Here is a 17,124-nt window from a genome sequence, read left to right on the forward strand (position 1 = left end):
TGCATTCCGAGACCTAGTCGCTGATACAGATGTACATGCAACATCGGAGCGCAAGTCAGCGTGGGACTGTGTATGCGGTGCGGGAGTGCACAGCACCTTATAAGGGTCACGCTCTCTCCGTGCGCTTTTCTCCGGCACGCGTGATCCCTTCGCAGACATGGCTGCTCCCGAGCTCCTCGCAGTGTACGCTCGTCACTTCTTACCGCGCTCTGGACTTCGCTGATCGTACTTCAGCCTGGTCCCCCAGTTCATCGGCATCATCTTCAACTATCTGCTCTTCGGCGTCTTCATCGTGCAATTATGTGCGAATCCCGCCTCCGCACTGATATACGGGAACTCATCACTTCACTCTTGTAGACCTCTATGTTACGTTCAGCATCCAGGATCCCTTGCCGATCAAGCTTTTCGGTGCGTTCCTTCAACGGTATACCGAGGACGCGACTTATTTCGATCACTAGTATACACGATCGCCATACTCGACACCGTCCAGACGGGGTTCTTGACCGATCTTTCGTACGGACTGCTCGTCACCCGCTGGGGAGATGTTGAAGGATTGGCGCATCGGCCATGGACCGCACTCACTCTGCTCGTCGTCAACGGACTGGGTATGTGCAACCTCGTACCCCAACCGACGTGACATTCATATATATATATCAGTCGCCGCCATGATCCAGATCTTCTTCTCATGGTCGGACCTTTGCCCTCTATCCTTCCCTCCCTTCGCTCATAAACACCCGCAGGCGTATATGGGTCTTGTCCGGCAAGAAGTTATGGAGCTACCTGCTCAGCGGTTTCATTGTCATTGTACGTGATCTCCTCTGCTATTAGGGCTTCTTTTACGGGTTCTTACAGGTAGCACTCATACAATGTCTGGCCGCAATCATCTCCGGAGCGAGGGTACGCTCTGCCCCTCGTCCAACCGATCGAAATGACCTCACACAATCTCTCAGTCCGCCATCATCAGCAAGACGGTGTCGCCAATCGAGACCGTCATCGCCATCTTCCCTGGATGTGTAGTTTGGCTAGCAGGAAGCCTTCTATGTGATCTCATCATCACGGTCTCAATGTTCTTGCTGGTGTGTCAAGCGCGCAGTGGTGCGCGATATATGACTGACTTCGAGCAGCTCACCCGTTCGCGGCGTGGTACCCCTTTCCGCCGGACGGAGGACCTCCTGACGAGGATGATCAACCTCACACTGGAGACTGGTCTTGCGACCACTATAGTCGCAGCACTAGAGCTGTCTCTCCTCGTTGCTCGTCCGTACGAGGAATTCCATGAAGCGCCGTTAGTTTTCTTTCCTCCCTCGAGTCCTCGACACTCACGTCGTTCGCAGAGGCTACGCATTGGGAAAGCTGTACTCGAATGCGCTTCTCGCTACTCTGAACGCGCGCCACATGCGACATGCGGCCGGAGAGGTGTCGGACATATCGATGTCCATACGATCAACCAACTCAGTGCCGGGGCGGCGTGTTCTTCTATCGGACGACTCGGACAACCAGGTCCCCACTGAGGGCAAACGCTCCGGCGGGGTCGTAATCACCACACAGACCTGGGTATGCGTTTTTTTTCACCTCAGTAGAGACTAGTTGCTAATTCATTCTCTCTACAGAAGGACGCCGGAGCAAGCGCCGTGTAAAAGTGCACACCATGATGCCCCCTTTCCTTGGATTGGAGTCGTTCGTTATCTATTTTTTGTACGACTTTGTAGCTTGGTGTATACATGTATTGCATCTGTGGTATACCCTGAATGAACAGAACCTTCTCAACGCGAAGCAGTTCGACTCTTGCGGCTGTCAGAGCCGCACACGCGCACTCAAAAGTTCAACCGTCCAGTCACGTGCTACGTAATAACTCCAGTCGGATATCGCCGAATCCTCTCACGCTGAGCCCATGCCAAGTCCGAGAGCATCCGGACTTGTCTTCGACGTCCACACGACCAACAAGCTGCGGTGCGCTTGCACCTCCCCTCCGCTCAACTCGCAAGTATGTTCTCAGCCCCAGAATAGGACCCGCATTCGCGTCTCTGACACACGGAGGGCGGCTAATGATTCTCATCGCTTGTCCACTGACCGCATCCCTCGAGGCTTGCCCGAATTTCAGCGGTTGTATCCCGAGATGCATCGCTATTGACATTCGGGATCAATGGTTCTTACCTTTCATATGCATACTCTACGCGCTACACGAACGCCATTCGTCGGCATCCGAGCTGAACACGGACATCAGCTTCTTCCCGTCTTGCGGTCTCTCACTCGTCCTCTGCGCCTTCTTGCATCACGACATACCTTGTCGCATCGATGGTATGCATGAACCTCCATCGCCGTCAGAGGCGCCCGTGATCTGTGCAGGTTCTAGAAGCGTTGGGGCGTGCTTTCGGTGGCACGGGTTCACCTGCGAACTATGTCCTTGGGAATTTCCTTGTGTCCTAAATGGGGTTCGGTGGCTCTCCGTGCGCATCTGCAGACTGCCCCGTCAATGATATTGGCGTCCTACCAATGGTATCGAGCCCCCGCCATTGATGGCTCGCCCAGCCCTCGAGGACCTCCGCAGAGCGTGGCGAATGCCGTAGGTATCGCGAGCGATATCTTCCCCGAGTGCGATGGGCGTGCAGTACGGCGGTGCGAGTGCATTCTGTATGATACTCTCAGACTCTGGAAACTCTGATCTTGCATGCGGTGAGCCCGGGAGAATGGGATGACACGAGCGACTCCATAGTGGATGTGTGCATGGGGTTGCTCGGCAATGGATTCAGCAAAGCGATGGCGATATAAAAGAGAAATCGATAGCTTCATGCCCAAGATCGCTTGCGATTTTGTGCCCACTCTCACAGCACGATGGCGGTCGCCTCGTCTCTTCCTTCGATATCCAAGACCATCCGCTTACCTCTCCTCGCCGGGGAGAGGGCGGCGCACTTTATTTACACTCTCTACCTGTTCAACAAGACTGACATCTCTACGACGGTCCTTCCTATGGTGCGTACTTCCCAGAACGACGATGCGCGCGACCTTCATTCATAACAACTTTCAGCTCACGTTCGGCTACGCCTTAGCTGGACCTCGCAGCGTTGCGGCTTTCTTCAGAGGCTTCCTTTGGATGGAGCTGCACCTCATCGCGTTCGAGGTAAGCTTCGAAGCAATCTATGTCCCTTGCGGCATATGTTGACATCTACACAGATCAAGAATCAGGTATCTCAAAAATCTTCCTAGCGATAATACCACTAATATGCCCCAAAGACAGTCGGCCTCGAAGAAGACCGGATTTCCAAGCCTTTTCGCCCGATCGTCTCTGGACGCATCTCCCTCGAAGCCGCACATCGTCTGCACGTCACGCTGGTAGTCCTCTCGCTCATCATGAGCGCCATATACGGGGGCCTCACGCCAAGTATCATCCACCTCATCGCCATCTCGTCGTACAACCAGGGCGGATTGGCCCGCTTCTGGGCTCTCAAGTCGCCCGTCGGCGCGCTGGGGTATACGTGCCTTTGCTGGGGAGTGACTTTGATGTTCGGTGAGTCGGACTGCATGCTTTGAGATCGTCTATCCTTACGATGCAACTCAGAGGACGGACATGCGCTGTCCCCAACCGCACAGCTAGCGTTTCTCCTTCAATTCTCGATTTTCTCGACCACCGTACGTGCTCCCTCGCCCGATCTCCCTCTCTTTCCATCACCTGACCGCTCTCCAGGGACACACACAGGACTTCCGCGATCGCGCAGGCGATGCGGCCATTGGGCGGAAGACCCTGGCCATCGTCCTCCCTCAAACCCTCGCCCGCTGGTCTCTCCTCTGCTTGCTCTTCTCCTGGAGCACGGCGCTCGTGTACATTTGGCAGCCTCCAGCGTACGTCACTCTCGTCTACTACGCCCTCGCTGCTCGCACGGCCTATCACCTGACCACGGACGAATCGCACGAGGGCGACGAGGCGTCCTACTTTTGGTATAATGTAAGTATTGGTCTCATGCGCTGCCGTGCACCGAATGCTGAGATTTTTTCTCAGCTCTGGTTTTCTGGGTGTCAGCTTCTGCCCGTGTTCGTCAGGATCTAGGGTCTCTGTTGTAGTGGGTTGCCAGTGTATGTATTGTGTAAGTTGTAAGTATTCCTTCGGTGTATGTACGTCGGTGAGCTTTAAAGTGGCTGGGAAATTTATGAGAATGTCTAGGATTCTGTGGAACTTGGATTTGATACGTCTTGAATGATGCTTTCTTGAGTACAATGGGCGTTCAGGACAAGGTCATGGCGCCCGTTTGCTTGTTCGTATTTTGGCGCCCGGCAAAACCCGCACCTGTGACTGTTGTCGTAACGTCACAGACTTTCCCAGGCCTTCCCACCGACTTCCACCATCTCCGGTCGTCGCCGTGGAAGGATAATTATTTTCTCCAAGTTTGAAGGTCATTCTATCTCGTCAGACGACATGCACTTCGATGCGACTTCCACACGAGATCACTGCAGAACAGGCTCAACAGACTGGAGTCGATGATCCGGGCTCGCCGCCTTCGCTGCGCTGTATGTCGGAGCACGTTGGATCTTCGCGCCCTATATTTTCGGCTGCTCACATGAGCTCACGTTGCGGTCCTCAAGCCACGTATCGACTTTCGGACATTTCCAGGAAAGAGGAGAAGCGATGGCTCCGCCTGATAGACGTACTTCCGCTCCGCCGTCATCGGCCTCTCCGTCAGTGGCCCCCTTCAATGACCGCTTCGTGCTGTACCTCGACTTGGCACCTCCAGAGCTTCACTTACATCTATCGGCGAGCTGTATCGCCGCGCAATTGTACTCAAAGCCCGAGGCGATACCTCCAAGCCTCTATCATCTCGTTGGGGTTTCCCAGGATTTCCCAAGCGGGCCCAGGCGGGTGCCACCTCGCCATACACCCAAGCATCGCGAATATCGACAGTTAGTGATGAAAATGACTCTCTGACAGTACTGCGGGCGCTTCCGCTTGCCTACTCAAGGCGCCTGCTGACTGTTGGGCCGATCTATGGTCGCACTGCTGTCAGTTCATGACCGTCGTACGCCCGACAAGCTACAGCACATCGGTAAGCTTTCAGTTTGAGAATGGAACAAAAGTATTCCCCTGCACCTCGATGTACCTCTCTCTGCCATCCCCTAGCGTTCCTTGCCCTCAACAAGCCCTCAGCCTAACACTTCAACCACATCCCCGTCGAGCCCTCAAAGACTGCCATCTGGGGATATCGGTGTCCCTGGTTCCACGCGCACGACGTCGCCCTTGCCACACACGCGTTGGCTAATCATGATTACCCTGCTGACGCGCGCTTATTCAGTACGCCCATTTGGATTGATATCAGATTGTGCGCGCATTCTCTCGAACGTTAACCTCGCAGCGGCATCGAAATTAGACCGCGCGATGGTTCCCTTAGAGCGGGCCAGGGGCGCGCGGTATATAAGGGGCACGTCGGTGGGGTGGACGTCATCGGTCTGCCCACCTTATACCTCCCTATCCACAACGCCTCGCTAGCAACTCTCCTCCACACATACCTTCCCGATGGTCCTCACGCTCTACGGTTCCCCGATGTCGACGTGCACGCGCCGCGTTGGGATTGTGCTGATGGAGAAGAAGATCCCGTTCAAGTTCGTGCCCATCGACCTCGCGAAGGCCGAGCACAAGAAGCCCGAGTTCGTCGAGAAACAGCCGTTCGGGCAGGTCCCGTACATCGTGCGTGACTCTCCTCACTCGGCCTTGCATTCGGTTCGGCAGGGCTGATGCACTAGCGCAGGTCGACGACGACGGCTTCACGCTGTTCGAGAGCCGCGCAATCGCCCGCTACCTGAACGACAAGTACCCAGAGCAGGGCATCAACCTCGTCCCGACGGGGCTGAAGGAGAAGGCGCTCTTTGAGCAGGCTGTGTCTATCGAGGGCAGCAACTTTGACCGCTATGCGAGCAGCGCGGTCGCGGAGAAGATCTTCAAGCCGTGCGTGGCAGCAGCCTCATCTCGCTCTTTGTTGACAACCTTTGCAGGATGAAGGGTCTCGGCGGCAGCGACGAGCTCGCGAAGACCGAGCTGGAGGTGCTCGACAAGAAGCTCGACGCGTACGACGTTATCCTAGGCAGGCAAAAGTACCTCGCCGGTGACGTTCGTGCTAAAGCTTGACTACCGAAGAGTGCGATGGCTGACCCCCGCTGCAGAAGCTGACGCTTGCCGACCTGTTCCACATCCCATACGGCTCGATGCTGGCGAAGATCGGGTACAACGGGCTGGAGAAGAAGCCGAACGTGGCGCGCTGGTGGAAGGACATTTCGTCGCGCGAGTCGTGGCAGGCGGTCAAGGATGGTGTGAAGGGCACCGCGTAGGTGATGAAGGACGAAGGAAAGGACTGTAGAATCTTGTATAACTAAAAGGACTATGCAGTAGCAAATCAAGTGCAAATGGCTCGTTCTCTTGCCAAATTACCAGACTCGCTCGGGATTTGCCGAGCGCACTTACAAAACTTGATTTCTTTCCCTGCACGTCGACGTCGCCTTTTCTGTACTTCCAAGTCACCATCGTTTCATGAGACTTCAGTTCAGATCCAGATCTTCTAAGCCCTAGGTACACTGTGCCCAACAGCCGTTTGGGACCGCGGCAATTTCACGTGCAGTCTCGCCAGCCAATCCCCTCCCCCGCATTGTCAGACAATCACATGCGAGCCTCTTACTCTCATTTAGCGCCGGCTGCGACAGTCATGCAGTACTGTTCCCCCTTGCTCCTGAACCTCATCTACTTGCCATGGCTACCAAGGAGCTTAAGACTCTGACGCGCGAGGAGGTCGCGAAGGTGCGCTTTCTTGGGCTCAGGGGACGGACAGACAGGCTGACAGCCGCCGAAGCACAATAAGGAGGGAGATCTCGTCAGTAGAGATCATATCGCTTACAAGAGCGTCAAGCTTGACATCTCACCCTCTTATAGTGGCTAGCCATCGACGGCAAGGTCTACGATGTCAGCAGATTCATGGGCATGCACCCCGGTGGCGCCTCCGTCCTCCTCGACCCGGAAGTCGGTGCGTGTCCTCCCCCGCACCCTACCCCACGGGGCTGACACCCCCTCCCCCATCCAGCCGGGCAAGACGCGACGGAAGCTTTCTACTCCCTCCACCGACACGAAGTGCTCCTCCGCCCCCAGTACCAGCGCCTGCAGATCGGCGTGATCGAGGGCGAGCGGAGCGTGATCACTAGTCGTGTGCCGGGCGAGCTGAGCAAGGTCCCATATGCGGAGCCGACGTGGTTGTCGGCGGGGTATCATAGCCCGTACTACAGCGAGAACCACCGGAAGTTCCAGAAGGCGGTCCGCAAGTTCTTCGACGAGGTCGTGCAGCCGGATGCGAATGTGCGTGAACTACCAATCAAGAGGTTAATGGGTGAACTGACTTCCACACAGGCAAGAGAAGCGGATGGCAAGCGCCCGAGCCAGAGTGTGATCGACGAGATGGCGTACGGTGAACCGACCGTATCTCTACTCCCTATGCTCACGAATCGCACAGCAAGCTCGGCTTGATACACATGCGCATGGGTCCCGGCAAGCATCTGAAGGGTCAGACCCTCATGGGTGGCATCGTGAAGCCGGAGGAATTCGACTACTTCCACGAGCTTATCATCACACAAGAGTTTGCGCGCGTTGGGCAGCGTGGATATGGCGATGGTGAGCCAGATCTCTAGTACATCTTGGGCGTGGTTGTTGATCCTCGTAGGTCTCCTTGCCGGAACCGTCATCGGCCTCCCGCCAGTGTTGAACTTCGGGTCCCCGGAGCTGCAGGCGAAGGTTGTTCCTGAGGTCTTGTCGGGGAAGAAGCCAATATGTCTCGCAATCTCCGAGGCGTTCGCGGGATCGGATGTACAAGGGTAGGCGTTCTCTTGTGGCATCCAACGTGCGCCCTCTCAACCACGCGTAGCTTGCGCACCACGGCGACGAAGACCGAGGACGGCAAGCACTGGGTCATCAACGGCACGAAGAAGTGGATCACGAACGGCACCTTCTCGCACTACTTCACCGTCGGGTGCAAGACCGAGGACGGCTTCACGGTCATCCTCGTCGAGCGCGGCGAGGGCGTGGAGACGAAGTCGATCAAGACTAGTTATGTGCGTTCGGATTTGATGATCTGTCGTCACCTCAGCATGTCCTCGACTCAAAATGCCGTCGACTCAGAACGCTTCTCATTACTTACTTGTGAACTACTTTCACTGACCACTCACCCTCTAGTCCCCCACCGCCGGCACCGCGTACATCACCTTCGAGAACGTGAAGGTCCCCGTGGAGAACACGCTCGGGCCCGAGGGCGGCGGCGTGTTCGTAATGCTGAGCAACTTCAATCACGAGCGCTGGGTGATGATCTGCTCGTCGGCGCGCTCGCATCGGTTGGTGGTGGAGGAGTGTTTGAAGTGAGTGGGGTTCTCATTGTGCCGCTTGTTGTTTTTGCTGCGGGGGCTCGGGCGCATCTTCGTTGGTTTCTGTGAACTGAATAGGCGCTGATGAGTACTTTCTAGATGGACCAACCAGCGCAAAGCTTTTGGCAAGCCCCTGCACTCGCAGGCGGTCATTCGCGCGAAGCTTGCGTCCATGATCGCGCGCGCGGAGAGCGTGCAGAACTGGCTGGAGAATATCACCTACCAGATGAACAACATGGTGCGTCGCTGGTATCTGATTAGTGAAATGGGGGTGTTATGGGTGACGTGGCGGCGAAAATTGGGCGAGAGAAGGCGATGGGCGAAGGGGGGAGGAGAAGGAGGCAGGAGAAGACGGTGAAGGTGGCGATAGAGACGCACGCCGGAGCGAAAATCGCTCAGACCGCGGAGGCTTTCGTTGCGCGCTCGGTCTTTGTATGGGCGACGTGGCTGATCGATGTCTCTTTGCAGTCCTACAAGCAGCAGGCGTCGAAGCTCGCGGGGTGAGTACTGCTCCTCTGTATCCACTTCCACAACAGAAGGACCTCACACTGACACACGTGGGGTTACAGGCAAATAGGCTTGCTGAAGATGTACGCGACGCGGACGGCGCAGCTGACGGCAACGGATGCGGTGCAGGTTGGTTGGCGATCCATGGCGCTCGACGTACAGATGCTGACCACGCTTTACCCTGTAGATCTTTGGTGGCCGCGGTGTCACGCAATCTGGTATGGGCTCTGCGATCGAGCACTACCACCGCACGGTGCCCTTCGACTCGTGAGTGCAATTGCTTCCCTCGGATATTCTCTTGCTAACGCTCGGTTCCAGCATCCTCGGCGGAGGTACGATGCTTTTTTGCGGGGCTGCCGTACTTGACACTGATCCCTTCACTCACAGCGGAGGACGTGTTGGGCGACTTGGGCGTGCGGCAGGCAATTCGGCAAATGCCGAAGGACGCCCGGCTTTAGGGTCGGTGGCTGTATACCCACGAACTTGTACTTCAGTCTTCAGTACACTTTGTACCACTACTCTTGCATCTATACGGAACGTATCCTTATTTTCTTCATATCTTACTGGGGGAAGAAACTTCATGGCGCGAGTCATTGAGCACAAATCAGGTTTTTGTACGGCCCATATTGTCATGGCTGTATGCGGCGTTATGCGGCCTGCAGCTGGTGAGGCTACTCCCTAGGCCGGTAGTCACTGTCTGGAGAGAAGGAAAAAGCAGTCCTTAGGGGGCGATGCAGAAGTACTTGTTAGGTATTGATGGGTAGGCGGCCCAGGCCCGGGTCGCACCTGAAGAAACTGTCTTCACGTAGGTCGAGCCATATGAGCAAGCTCGCGTGAAGTCGTTTCCAGGGAGGCAGAAGTCATTCAGGCCCTCATAAGCGCGGTCATTCATTCAAGAAGTGAGTAGTCGTCTACATGTAGCGGCAATGTCCCGTTGAGCCTGAAATCCTCCCTACCGGCGGAAGGGCGAGTTCTGCGTCCTGAGACCCGCGTTTGCAGCGGTAGAGCCCGGTGCTGACCACCCGAACCACTTGAAGACGACGTTCTTGGCAAAGATTTCGCCAAAGCCGAGCATGACGCCGTTGACGAAGGGCAGGAAGAGGTTGATCGCGAGCGCGGAAGCCAATGCGACAGCGCGTGACCGGGGCGGGAGGGACGCATCGAATACGTCCAACGAGACCGAGCGAACCTGCACCTCGCGTTCCCTGTGCGCGGGGGAGGACGCGTCGGTGTGCAGCTCGGGGAAAGTCATGGAGGGGTAGGACGAGGTGAGGTCGGAGGGGACGTTCTCCCATTTTTGCGAGTTGTCGTCCTCGGTGTGCTGTGCAGTGTGCGACGTGCCTTCGGGGCGGCCGGCCTCTTGTGAGGTTGCGTGCCACTATAGCAGTATGTGAGTATCTACGCATACTTCCCAGTATGACAGCACACGCACCTGCTTCTGGAACTCGCCCGCCACCAGGTCGCGCACATCCGCGGGGCTCGGTGACGCGGCTGTCGGCTGCGCTGGCGTAGCCTGCGCATTCGACACCTGCTCCCAAGCCGAGGACGCAGCGAGGGACTCCGCCTGGCTGCCTCCCGCTGCGCGCTCCGCGGCTCGGATCTCCTCCCACTTCTGGCGCTCCTTCTCGGCCTTCTCGCGCGCTTCGGCGGACTGCGCCTTCCAGGACGCGACGTACGCGTCGTACTGCGCTTTCCACTCCTCCTCCGTCATGTCCGCAGGGGGATGTGTGAGGTCGGGCTGCGGTGGGGGTGCATCTTGAGAGGCTGGGGGCTCCTCGGGCGCTGCAGCTTGCGGCTCAGGAGCTGGCGGCTGCGTTGGGGGAAGGTCGAATGCGCCGGTGAGCGATTCCTGGTCTATGTTCAGTAATCCCCCTGTTCCGTAGAGTATAACACACCTCGAGAACGGACTCGACGCGCTCTGCAGCCATGATCACGGTGCCCGTCAAGGATATTGCGACGAGATTCGGCGTCGCGGCGGCGAGAGCCTGCAGTCCACGTGCGGCACGTGTGACCGCCACAAAGGTTACAAAATCCGAAAGTCGAACTTGACGATGTCTTCCATGTTCTTCAAGTCTTCACTGCTGCTGGCAACCAGGGCTCATGGGCTGTTGCTCAGCAGTGCTTATCAGCATTTCCAACACGCGAACGGCCCACTTGCACTTGGTGATAATGGCTTGTGATCACCTGGTTCTCGGCGAAGAGACGACCATCAAGCTAGAGGAAGTCTCTGGCAAGGTCATTGCTGCTATTCCACCCTCATCTGACTTGCTTCTCGAGGTCCTTATGAGAATTATAGGCCTGATCTGCGCTGTACGTATGCTGAACAATGTGAGTCATTGCGCTGTTCATAAAGACCGTTACCAGCGTGCTAGATGCCCGTCTATGTCGTGAGGGGTCCCCCATTCTCCTCCAGATCTATATGCCTGAACCAGTCAATGAGTGAGCTAGACCTCCTCTCCAGGCCAGATGATGATACCCCAGGTTCTCCCAGAATACCCTCCTCCTTCTGCCCACCGCTAATACGTACAAATTACACGAAGGACGCCCAGCTGCCGGCGGCTCGCCCCGCTGCCGGGTCAGTTGCCTTCATAACCTCCGAGGGGACACGCGCTCTCGGGAGGCTGGGTCTGCGCGGCCGGCTTTTGATGACGAAACCATCGATGGGCAGCCTCGCGCCGGCCCGCACGACCCTGGGGCGCACCTGCCTCTCGTGTCGATGGCGCGCGCGGATCTGGTCCCAAAGGCAGCTTTGACCCTTGCTCGAGGTGTGACAGTGCGCGGGCGGGCGAGGGACTTTGGGCAGGGAACAACTCAGTGAGGTTTGAGCCAGCCGGAGGTGGCACGGCTTTGGGTCCGCGCGGGTTCGAATGCGAATGACGCCGTGGCGCATCGATAGCAGCCTCTCACGCCCCGCGCATATAAACGGCCCCGGTACAGGGCCGGAGGTCCTACCCCATACGCCTCTAATTCTTGGCTTTATATCCCACCCTTAAGGCTTTGTCTTGTTCACGGTCCACGCTTCCTCCCTACTCGACCTCACTGCCTAACGGCACACCTCAACGTTCCGCTAGGCCCGACTTAAGACTCTCAAACCTCCGACCTGCTTTCTCGTCACCTTAGCCCTGCCCTGGAATTATTCTTGCGACCACCTCGGACTCGTTACGCGAGATGTGCTACCGCCAAACGTACGTCGTGCTTCCGACCTCACGTACGATACTCTCTCACTAACCTGCCGTAGCGTGGGGGATATCTACGAGGCATGCAATGTACGTACCGCTTATTGTCTTCATTCCTTTGCGGTCTTACGCTTTCACGCTACTTCCCCATCTCCATGCGCCTCCGATATGGCCTCGTTTCTTGTCCGTTTGTCTAGTCCTCTCCTTCCTCCACGAAATCATCTAGCTTTGCTTCGGAATTTTTCTCGTACACTTGACCCAAACCTCTCCCGCTCTCCTCATCACCTTCTGCACCTCTCCTGACCCTCGCTGACCCTGCCTCAGTGCTTCTACATGCTCTACAATATTCCCGGCACGATTGACTGCGAGGACCCGCTCTGCATACACAGCACGTTGCATAGGCATACGCATCCCAACTGCGGCTGTCGTGATGTACGTGAGCATGACTCTGTTTCTCAGTCTGCCCTCCCATTCAAGACTACATTTTCCTTGTTTTTGCTTATCACCCCCCATTCCATGGTTGCCCTCATTCCCGTCGACGACTACCCACCATGTTTCTTCTCAAATACGGGACTTGTCCCTATATTCTTTGTCCCAGCCGCGTTCATCCCACCAAGCCTGTCTCACATTCCCCTTCGAATGTCACCGTTGCTTTATTTTTCCTCACACGCTGACCACCTCCCTCAGCAAATCATCGAAATTCGCAAGGCGCGCAACCGCTTTCATTTCGCCTGCGATGATTGTCGCCGCCGCGAATTCGACCGGCGGGCGCGCGAGCCCGTACGCGGGAGATAACGACTACGTCTGGAGGGAGGTGGGACTGCTAGCGTCCACATCCCTGGAGACGTTGCCTTGCGAGAGATAGCCAGCGCGAAGGTCTTGCGTCAAGGCCTCGCGTGACCCACACGTCCCTGTACAGGTTTCCTTCTTACCCATTGTGTAACAACAGCATGCTGTATTCTATTGTATTGCTTGGATCTGTGACGTCGTTTGGCCTCTTTCGCCTAGTATCATCCTAGTAGGCGGAACGAGCCACTTCTGGCCGAGTTGGCGGACGAAAGCGATTGGCGAGCGCCGACCAAAGCAAGGAGAGATCATACCGGCTGGCGCTTGGGTTCTGCGCATGAGCATGCGGGTGAGGGGGAATTGGGGAAGGGCGAGGGCCAGGGGTACCGTAGAGGCTCTCCACCTCCACGCGCCAGGCGTCGCTCCAGGCATACGCCTCGCACGGATCTGAGGAGAAAGGGAGGTGAGAAGCACGCTTGGTCGACAGACATGACGCGAGGGCGTTCGCTCATAGAGGCAGAATCGCGCACGCGACCTCGCTCACCATACAAGCATAGGCCACTTCGCGACGTCGACAGCTACCGCGACTGAGTGCGCTGAGCCCCGCCACAGCCGATAGACGCGCCCAGGCACGCGAGGGCGTCGGGTGGTCAGGTGGGTAAGCGAGGATGATTGTCGGGATCTGTAGGTTGGCCACATCGGTTTTTCAGCACGAGTAGCGAGGGGCACGTCAAGCGGCCGCGGCCTTAGTTGGCCTCTCAATGTCCTACCATACGCGCTGTATCAGTCGGACGATCCCGAGTATTGCGTAGCGGGAATCATCAGGGAGGTAATTTGTTCGGCGCGTAGGCAGTACCGAAAGGCATGGGCCTCGAAGTACAAGTGCAATCTACCTAAACTGGGAATGGTAAGAAAGAATGACCAACTGTAGCATAATAGGTTGAAGCATTACGCACCCAACTCACGAGTCGTCATCCCCTTGACCGCACAAAGCACCTTCCCGAGTTTCCCATGCAGTTCATGTACTTACGCCCCAATTTCCAAACCTCCAATGGGCTCACAAAACTTGTCTTCCATCAGAAACGCTTCCTGCCACGTCTGAGCGGCTGTCGCGTCCCTCGTCTCGTTGGCTGATCATCGTCGCTCGACGATTCCGTCCGCGTACGCTTCGGTGGAGGCGCAGGGCTATCCGAGTCCGAGGAGTCCACCACCCGCGCCTTCGGAGCCGGCATGCTTCCCTGAGCCTGAGGCTTCGAGCTTCCTGCCCTCGCGGCACTACTGGCAGGCCTGGACGTAGTCGAGGCATTGACGCTACTGGAAGGTTTGGCGCTACTCGTAGGCTTCAGCGAGCCCTCTGCACCCAGCTTCGCCTTCATGGACGGCGGCGGCGAGGGAGATGAAGACAGCAGCGGGGAGATGCGGCGCGACGCGGGCTTGGAAGCCGCGGCTTTGCCCTTGTTGCTTGGGGCCACGACCTTTTTCGGAGGTGGCGCATCTTCGTCGTCAGTCGAGGACTCGGTCACGGATTCGTCTGCTGGCGCGTCCGATGTCTGCGGTAGGCAATTCGACGAGCGGTAGGCGCGATAGGGAGGAGTAGCATGCGGGCGACGTCGAGAGAAGGTGATGGCGTATGGGTCGGGCGCCGCAGGCAAAGTAAAGTCGAGGCAGGTTTTCCGGTTTTGGGGAATGAGGTAGAAAGACGCAGAACAATGACAGCATGGATGGTTGGAACCGCAATACGAGGCCAGCAAAGTAGGAGAGGAAGCAAATTAGCATATAGCACGTAGCCCCGACCGAGCAGCATGAGGACCAGAAGAGGGGTAGAAAGAGGAAGGAGGTTCCCAAGAAGCCAAATTCGCGGAGTTTGAAGGCATGGGCGTACGCAAGGGGGCGATCAGGAAGGCATTGCGGACATTGAGCGAGATGTGGGATTCAGTCAAATAAATACGCACCTTCGCCGCCGGCGGTGGAGTCGACGTTCGACGAGGTGCGGGAGCGGGCGAGTCGCTGTCGACCTCTATTGGCGACCCCCTGGAGGGCGGTGGAGGCGACTGGGCCTGAGGTGTAGGCGAACGCACTGACGGCGGGCGCGACGATTTCTTCGCTGACGACGGTGGCGCACGACGCGAAGGGACCTCACGTCGGATGTCTTGCGGTAGCTCTTCCGGCGCGCTGAGGTCCGGCTTTTCTGCGGTCGATACAATGCGCGCTGTTTTCGGGGCAATTTGTCGGTAGAGGAGAGATAGCAGAGGCGTTAGTGGCGATGAAAGACTCTGGATCGAGAGGATAGAAGCAGGACAGGAAGCATGGATGTGGAAGGAAGGGTAGATAAGACGCGACCATAAGGGATTAGGAGGGGACAAGATCTGAAGGATTCGAACGAAAAGGGAAATTTACGAAGGAGTTCAGGTGCAGGACCGAGGTAGGCGGTTGCTTGTGAGGATAAGGGGACTCACGTAGAGGTTCTGGTAGGAAATTGAGTATGGCGCTCATCCGGCGAAGACATGTGGCGGCGCGAGGTTTGGCGATTGCATTTCGGACATGAGTGTCTGGCGTTCGACGTGCCGTGCGCCCGACCTTGTCGACTGCCTGAGGTACTGTGTCAGTACCGAGCGGGCATTTCAAATAATATGACAAGAGGGATAAAGCAGCTAGCGGCATAGATGGTGTTGTGAAACTCCTCAACACCTACCTTCTGTAGGTCATCGTCCGTCATTTCTGCGATGACTTCCTGACTTCCAAGCGCAAAGTGAGAGAGACTGATCATCGGCATGATGAGCTGCTGGGAAAGCAATTCTGCAGAGAGCCGATATCCAACGAAGGTCGTCTCCCAAACCCAGGTGAAGGACTCGGCCTCGATGCGCACAGCGAAGTCCTGAAGTTGTAAATCAATATGAGTCTCGCGAGCATCGACAGAAGTATATTTTATCATCCAATGACGCAGGTAGCGCGTGATGATTACCAGATGGAGGAGAAGGATAATGCTACGCACCGAATATCGTGTCGACACTACTTCAAAAGCCAAGTCGGCGAAGGCGCCAACAGAGTGCGCCTTTCCGAGGAGATCTAGTCGTGCTTCTCGCCATTTGTCTTCTTCTTGCTCGTCAAGAAGCGCATACGACTGCGCCTTTGGGTTCGTTGTGCGCCATCGCCTTGCAAATTGTGCACTGGTCATCGCTACATGCGATGCAAATGAGTCGCTTGACTTGATAAACTTCCAAGCAGATACATCATACACACCTTCTGCCCATACTTTGCGAGTGTCGGTGATCATCATTACGCAGGATAGATTCGCTGGGTTTGTGGCGAATTTCTGGGGTTCAATTGACAGTCAGCGATGGACAATTTATGATAAGACTTCGAAGATAGAAAGCCAGTGACACAGAGAGAAAGGAGAGTTAAAGACGAAGGGGGGAGGTTTTGAGAGAACCATTTCACTTACAAGTAAATATGGTTTGGACGTCGATGCATCTGTCTTCGCGAGCCATTCTTGACCAATCAAGCGCTTGGCATGTTCCTTTGGGCCAGTATTACGCAGTAAGTTTGGATCACTCTTTGATAGAAGTAAATTCCGTTGCTGACCTCTGTTAAGGTATCCATCACTTTTGAAAAGGCCAACGTATGCCGGCGCTACTAGTTAGTAGGACGCTACCAATCGATCGCTCTGAGCGGGGGAAGCCCGCAAAGTCGCAGGTCAGACAAGATATATGGAGGAATTCGATACAGCCTTAGTTTATGGACCAATTCTGACGGCGTAAGTTGAGCAGCGGCGGTAGCTGGGTGGTGGTTCAAGTTGAAAGGCCCCGCACGTGGTTCCGTATGTCAAAATCACGCACGTGCATTTTCGGCGAGCGCCGGAATCACGTGCATCCGTTGATTTCGGCCCGAAATTCCCTGTCAGGCGCATTTTCTTCTTCTTGTCTCTCCCGGTCATGTTCACAGCGCGAGCGTTCTCAAGATACTCAAGTCGAAGCTCTGCATCCCTCTGTCTGTTCTCATAATGTAGGGACAGACCCTGTCAGGCCATTTGACCGACGAAAGGCCGCCCGATCTGCTGGCTTTGCCGACTAGTTTCCTTTCGACCGCATATATGCGTTTGTTCTTACTACGGCAACTAATCCTGGCGGGACTGAAGTGGTCGTCAATTACAAAGCTACGCTCTGTCTGTCCTTACTTGACCGGCCTCAGTACTTCGGCACGTCGCCATCGTTTTGTCGCCATCGTCGCCTTCAAGTCCTATCTCTGCGTCCCCGCCCGCGAACGACCAGAAATCCACCTA

At 56.3% G+C, this 17,124-nt stretch overlaps 9 protein-coding genes across 9 annotated transcripts; 6 read left to right on the plus strand and 3 right to left on the minus strand.

Annotated features, from left to right (window-relative positions):
- Positions 1-54: 54 nt before the first annotated feature.
- SCHCODRAFT_01216980 (uncharacterized protein) lies at positions 55-1,765 on the plus strand. The gene is made up of 11 exons (XM_003027129.2): positions 55-183; positions 235-302; positions 358-408; positions 459-605; positions 658-688; positions 741-804; positions 853-897; positions 951-1,076; positions 1,125-1,285; positions 1,335-1,554; positions 1,611-1,765. Exons 1-11 carry the CDS (start codon positions 158-160, stop codon positions 1,635-1,637), a joined length of 966 nt encoding a protein of 321 aa, XP_003027175.1. The 5' UTR covers positions 55-157; the 3' UTR covers positions 1,638-1,765.
- Positions 1,766-1,972: 207 nt separating this feature from the next.
- Positions 1,973-2,674, plus strand: SCHCODRAFT_01249419 (uncharacterized protein). Its single transcript, XM_050341318.1, has one exon. The coding sequence runs from the start codon at positions 2,046-2,048 to the stop codon at positions 2,475-2,477; it is 432 nt and encodes a 143-aa protein (XP_050197483.1). The 5' UTR covers positions 1,973-2,045; the 3' UTR covers positions 2,478-2,674.
- Positions 2,675-2,832: 158 nt separating this feature from the next.
- On the plus strand, positions 2,833-4,042 carry SCHCODRAFT_02518687 (uncharacterized protein; the record flags this gene model as incomplete). The annotated part of the gene is made up of 7 exons (XM_003027130.2): positions 2,833-2,970; positions 3,026-3,118; positions 3,172-3,183; positions 3,232-3,505; positions 3,557-3,627; positions 3,683-3,940; positions 3,995-4,042. 7 exons carry the CDS (start codon positions 2,833-2,835, stop codon positions 4,040-4,042), a joined length of 894 nt encoding a protein of 297 aa, XP_003027176.1.
- A 1,385-nt stretch (positions 4,043-5,427) lies between these two features.
- SCHCODRAFT_02643269 (thioredoxin-like protein) lies at positions 5,428-6,478 on the plus strand. Its single transcript, XM_003027131.2, has 4 exons — positions 5,428-5,671; positions 5,733-5,929; positions 5,977-6,091; positions 6,145-6,478. The coding sequence occupies exons 1-4, from the start codon at positions 5,501-5,503 to the stop codon at positions 6,307-6,309; spliced, it is 648 nt and encodes a 215-aa protein (XP_003027177.1). The 5' UTR covers positions 5,428-5,500; the 3' UTR covers positions 6,310-6,478.
- A 207-nt stretch (positions 6,479-6,685) lies between these two features.
- SCHCODRAFT_02643274 (acyl-CoA dehydrogenase NM domain-like protein) lies at positions 6,686-9,452 on the plus strand. Its single transcript, XM_003027132.2, has 15 exons — positions 6,686-6,772; positions 6,825-6,845; positions 6,905-6,995; positions 7,053-7,321; positions 7,373-7,425; positions 7,476-7,633; positions 7,683-7,833; positions 7,884-8,070; positions 8,192-8,370; positions 8,476-8,614; positions 8,845-8,876; positions 8,946-9,012; positions 9,071-9,150; positions 9,202-9,215; positions 9,271-9,452. Exons 1-15 carry the CDS (start codon positions 6,725-6,727, stop codon positions 9,339-9,341), a joined length of 1,560 nt encoding a protein of 519 aa, XP_003027178.1. The 5' UTR covers positions 6,686-6,724; the 3' UTR covers positions 9,342-9,452.
- Positions 9,453-9,555: 103 nt separating this feature from the next.
- SCHCODRAFT_02643281 (uncharacterized protein) lies at positions 9,556-10,893 on the minus strand. Its single transcript, XM_003027315.2, has 3 exons — positions 10,779-10,893; positions 10,316-10,732; positions 9,556-10,261 (listed from the first exon to the last, which is right to left on the minus strand). Exons 1-3 carry the CDS (start codon positions 10,809-10,811, stop codon positions 9,836-9,838), a joined length of 876 nt encoding a protein of 291 aa, XP_003027361.1. The 5' UTR covers positions 10,812-10,893; the 3' UTR covers positions 9,556-9,835.
- A 1,158-nt stretch (positions 10,894-12,051) lies between these two features.
- SCHCODRAFT_02673160 (uncharacterized protein) lies at positions 12,052-12,854 on the plus strand (the record flags this gene model as incomplete). Its single annotated transcript, XM_050346667.1, has 4 exons — positions 12,052-12,068; positions 12,122-12,149; positions 12,384-12,491; positions 12,747-12,854. The coding sequence occupies 4 exons, from the start codon at positions 12,052-12,054 to the stop codon at positions 12,852-12,854; spliced, it is 261 nt and encodes an 86-aa protein (XP_050197484.1).
- A 93-nt stretch (positions 12,855-12,947) lies between these two features.
- Positions 12,948-13,394, minus strand: SCHCODRAFT_02643285 (uncharacterized protein). Its single transcript, XM_050346316.1, has one exon. The coding sequence runs from the start codon at positions 13,275-13,277 to the stop codon at positions 13,020-13,022; it is 258 nt and encodes an 85-aa protein (XP_050197485.1). The 5' UTR covers positions 13,278-13,394; the 3' UTR covers positions 12,948-13,019.
- Positions 13,395-13,921: 527 nt separating this feature from the next.
- On the minus strand, positions 13,922-16,122 carry SCHCODRAFT_02519350 (uncharacterized protein; the record flags this gene model as incomplete). The annotated part of the gene is made up of 6 exons (XM_003027316.2): positions 13,922-14,395; positions 14,798-15,033; positions 15,302-15,434; positions 15,538-15,720; positions 15,838-16,022; positions 16,086-16,122. 6 exons carry the CDS (start codon positions 16,120-16,122, stop codon positions 13,922-13,924), a joined length of 1,248 nt encoding a protein of 415 aa, XP_003027362.1.
- Between the last annotated feature and the right edge of the window lie 1,002 nt (positions 16,123-17,124).

The sequence above is a fragment of the Schizophyllum commune genome, assembly GCF_000143185.2.
Source record: "Schizophyllum commune H4-8 unplaced genomic scaffold SCHCOscaffold_14, whole genome shotgun sequence".
Classification (NCBI taxonomy): Eukaryota; Fungi; Basidiomycota; class Agaricomycetes; order Agaricales; family Schizophyllaceae; genus Schizophyllum; species Schizophyllum commune.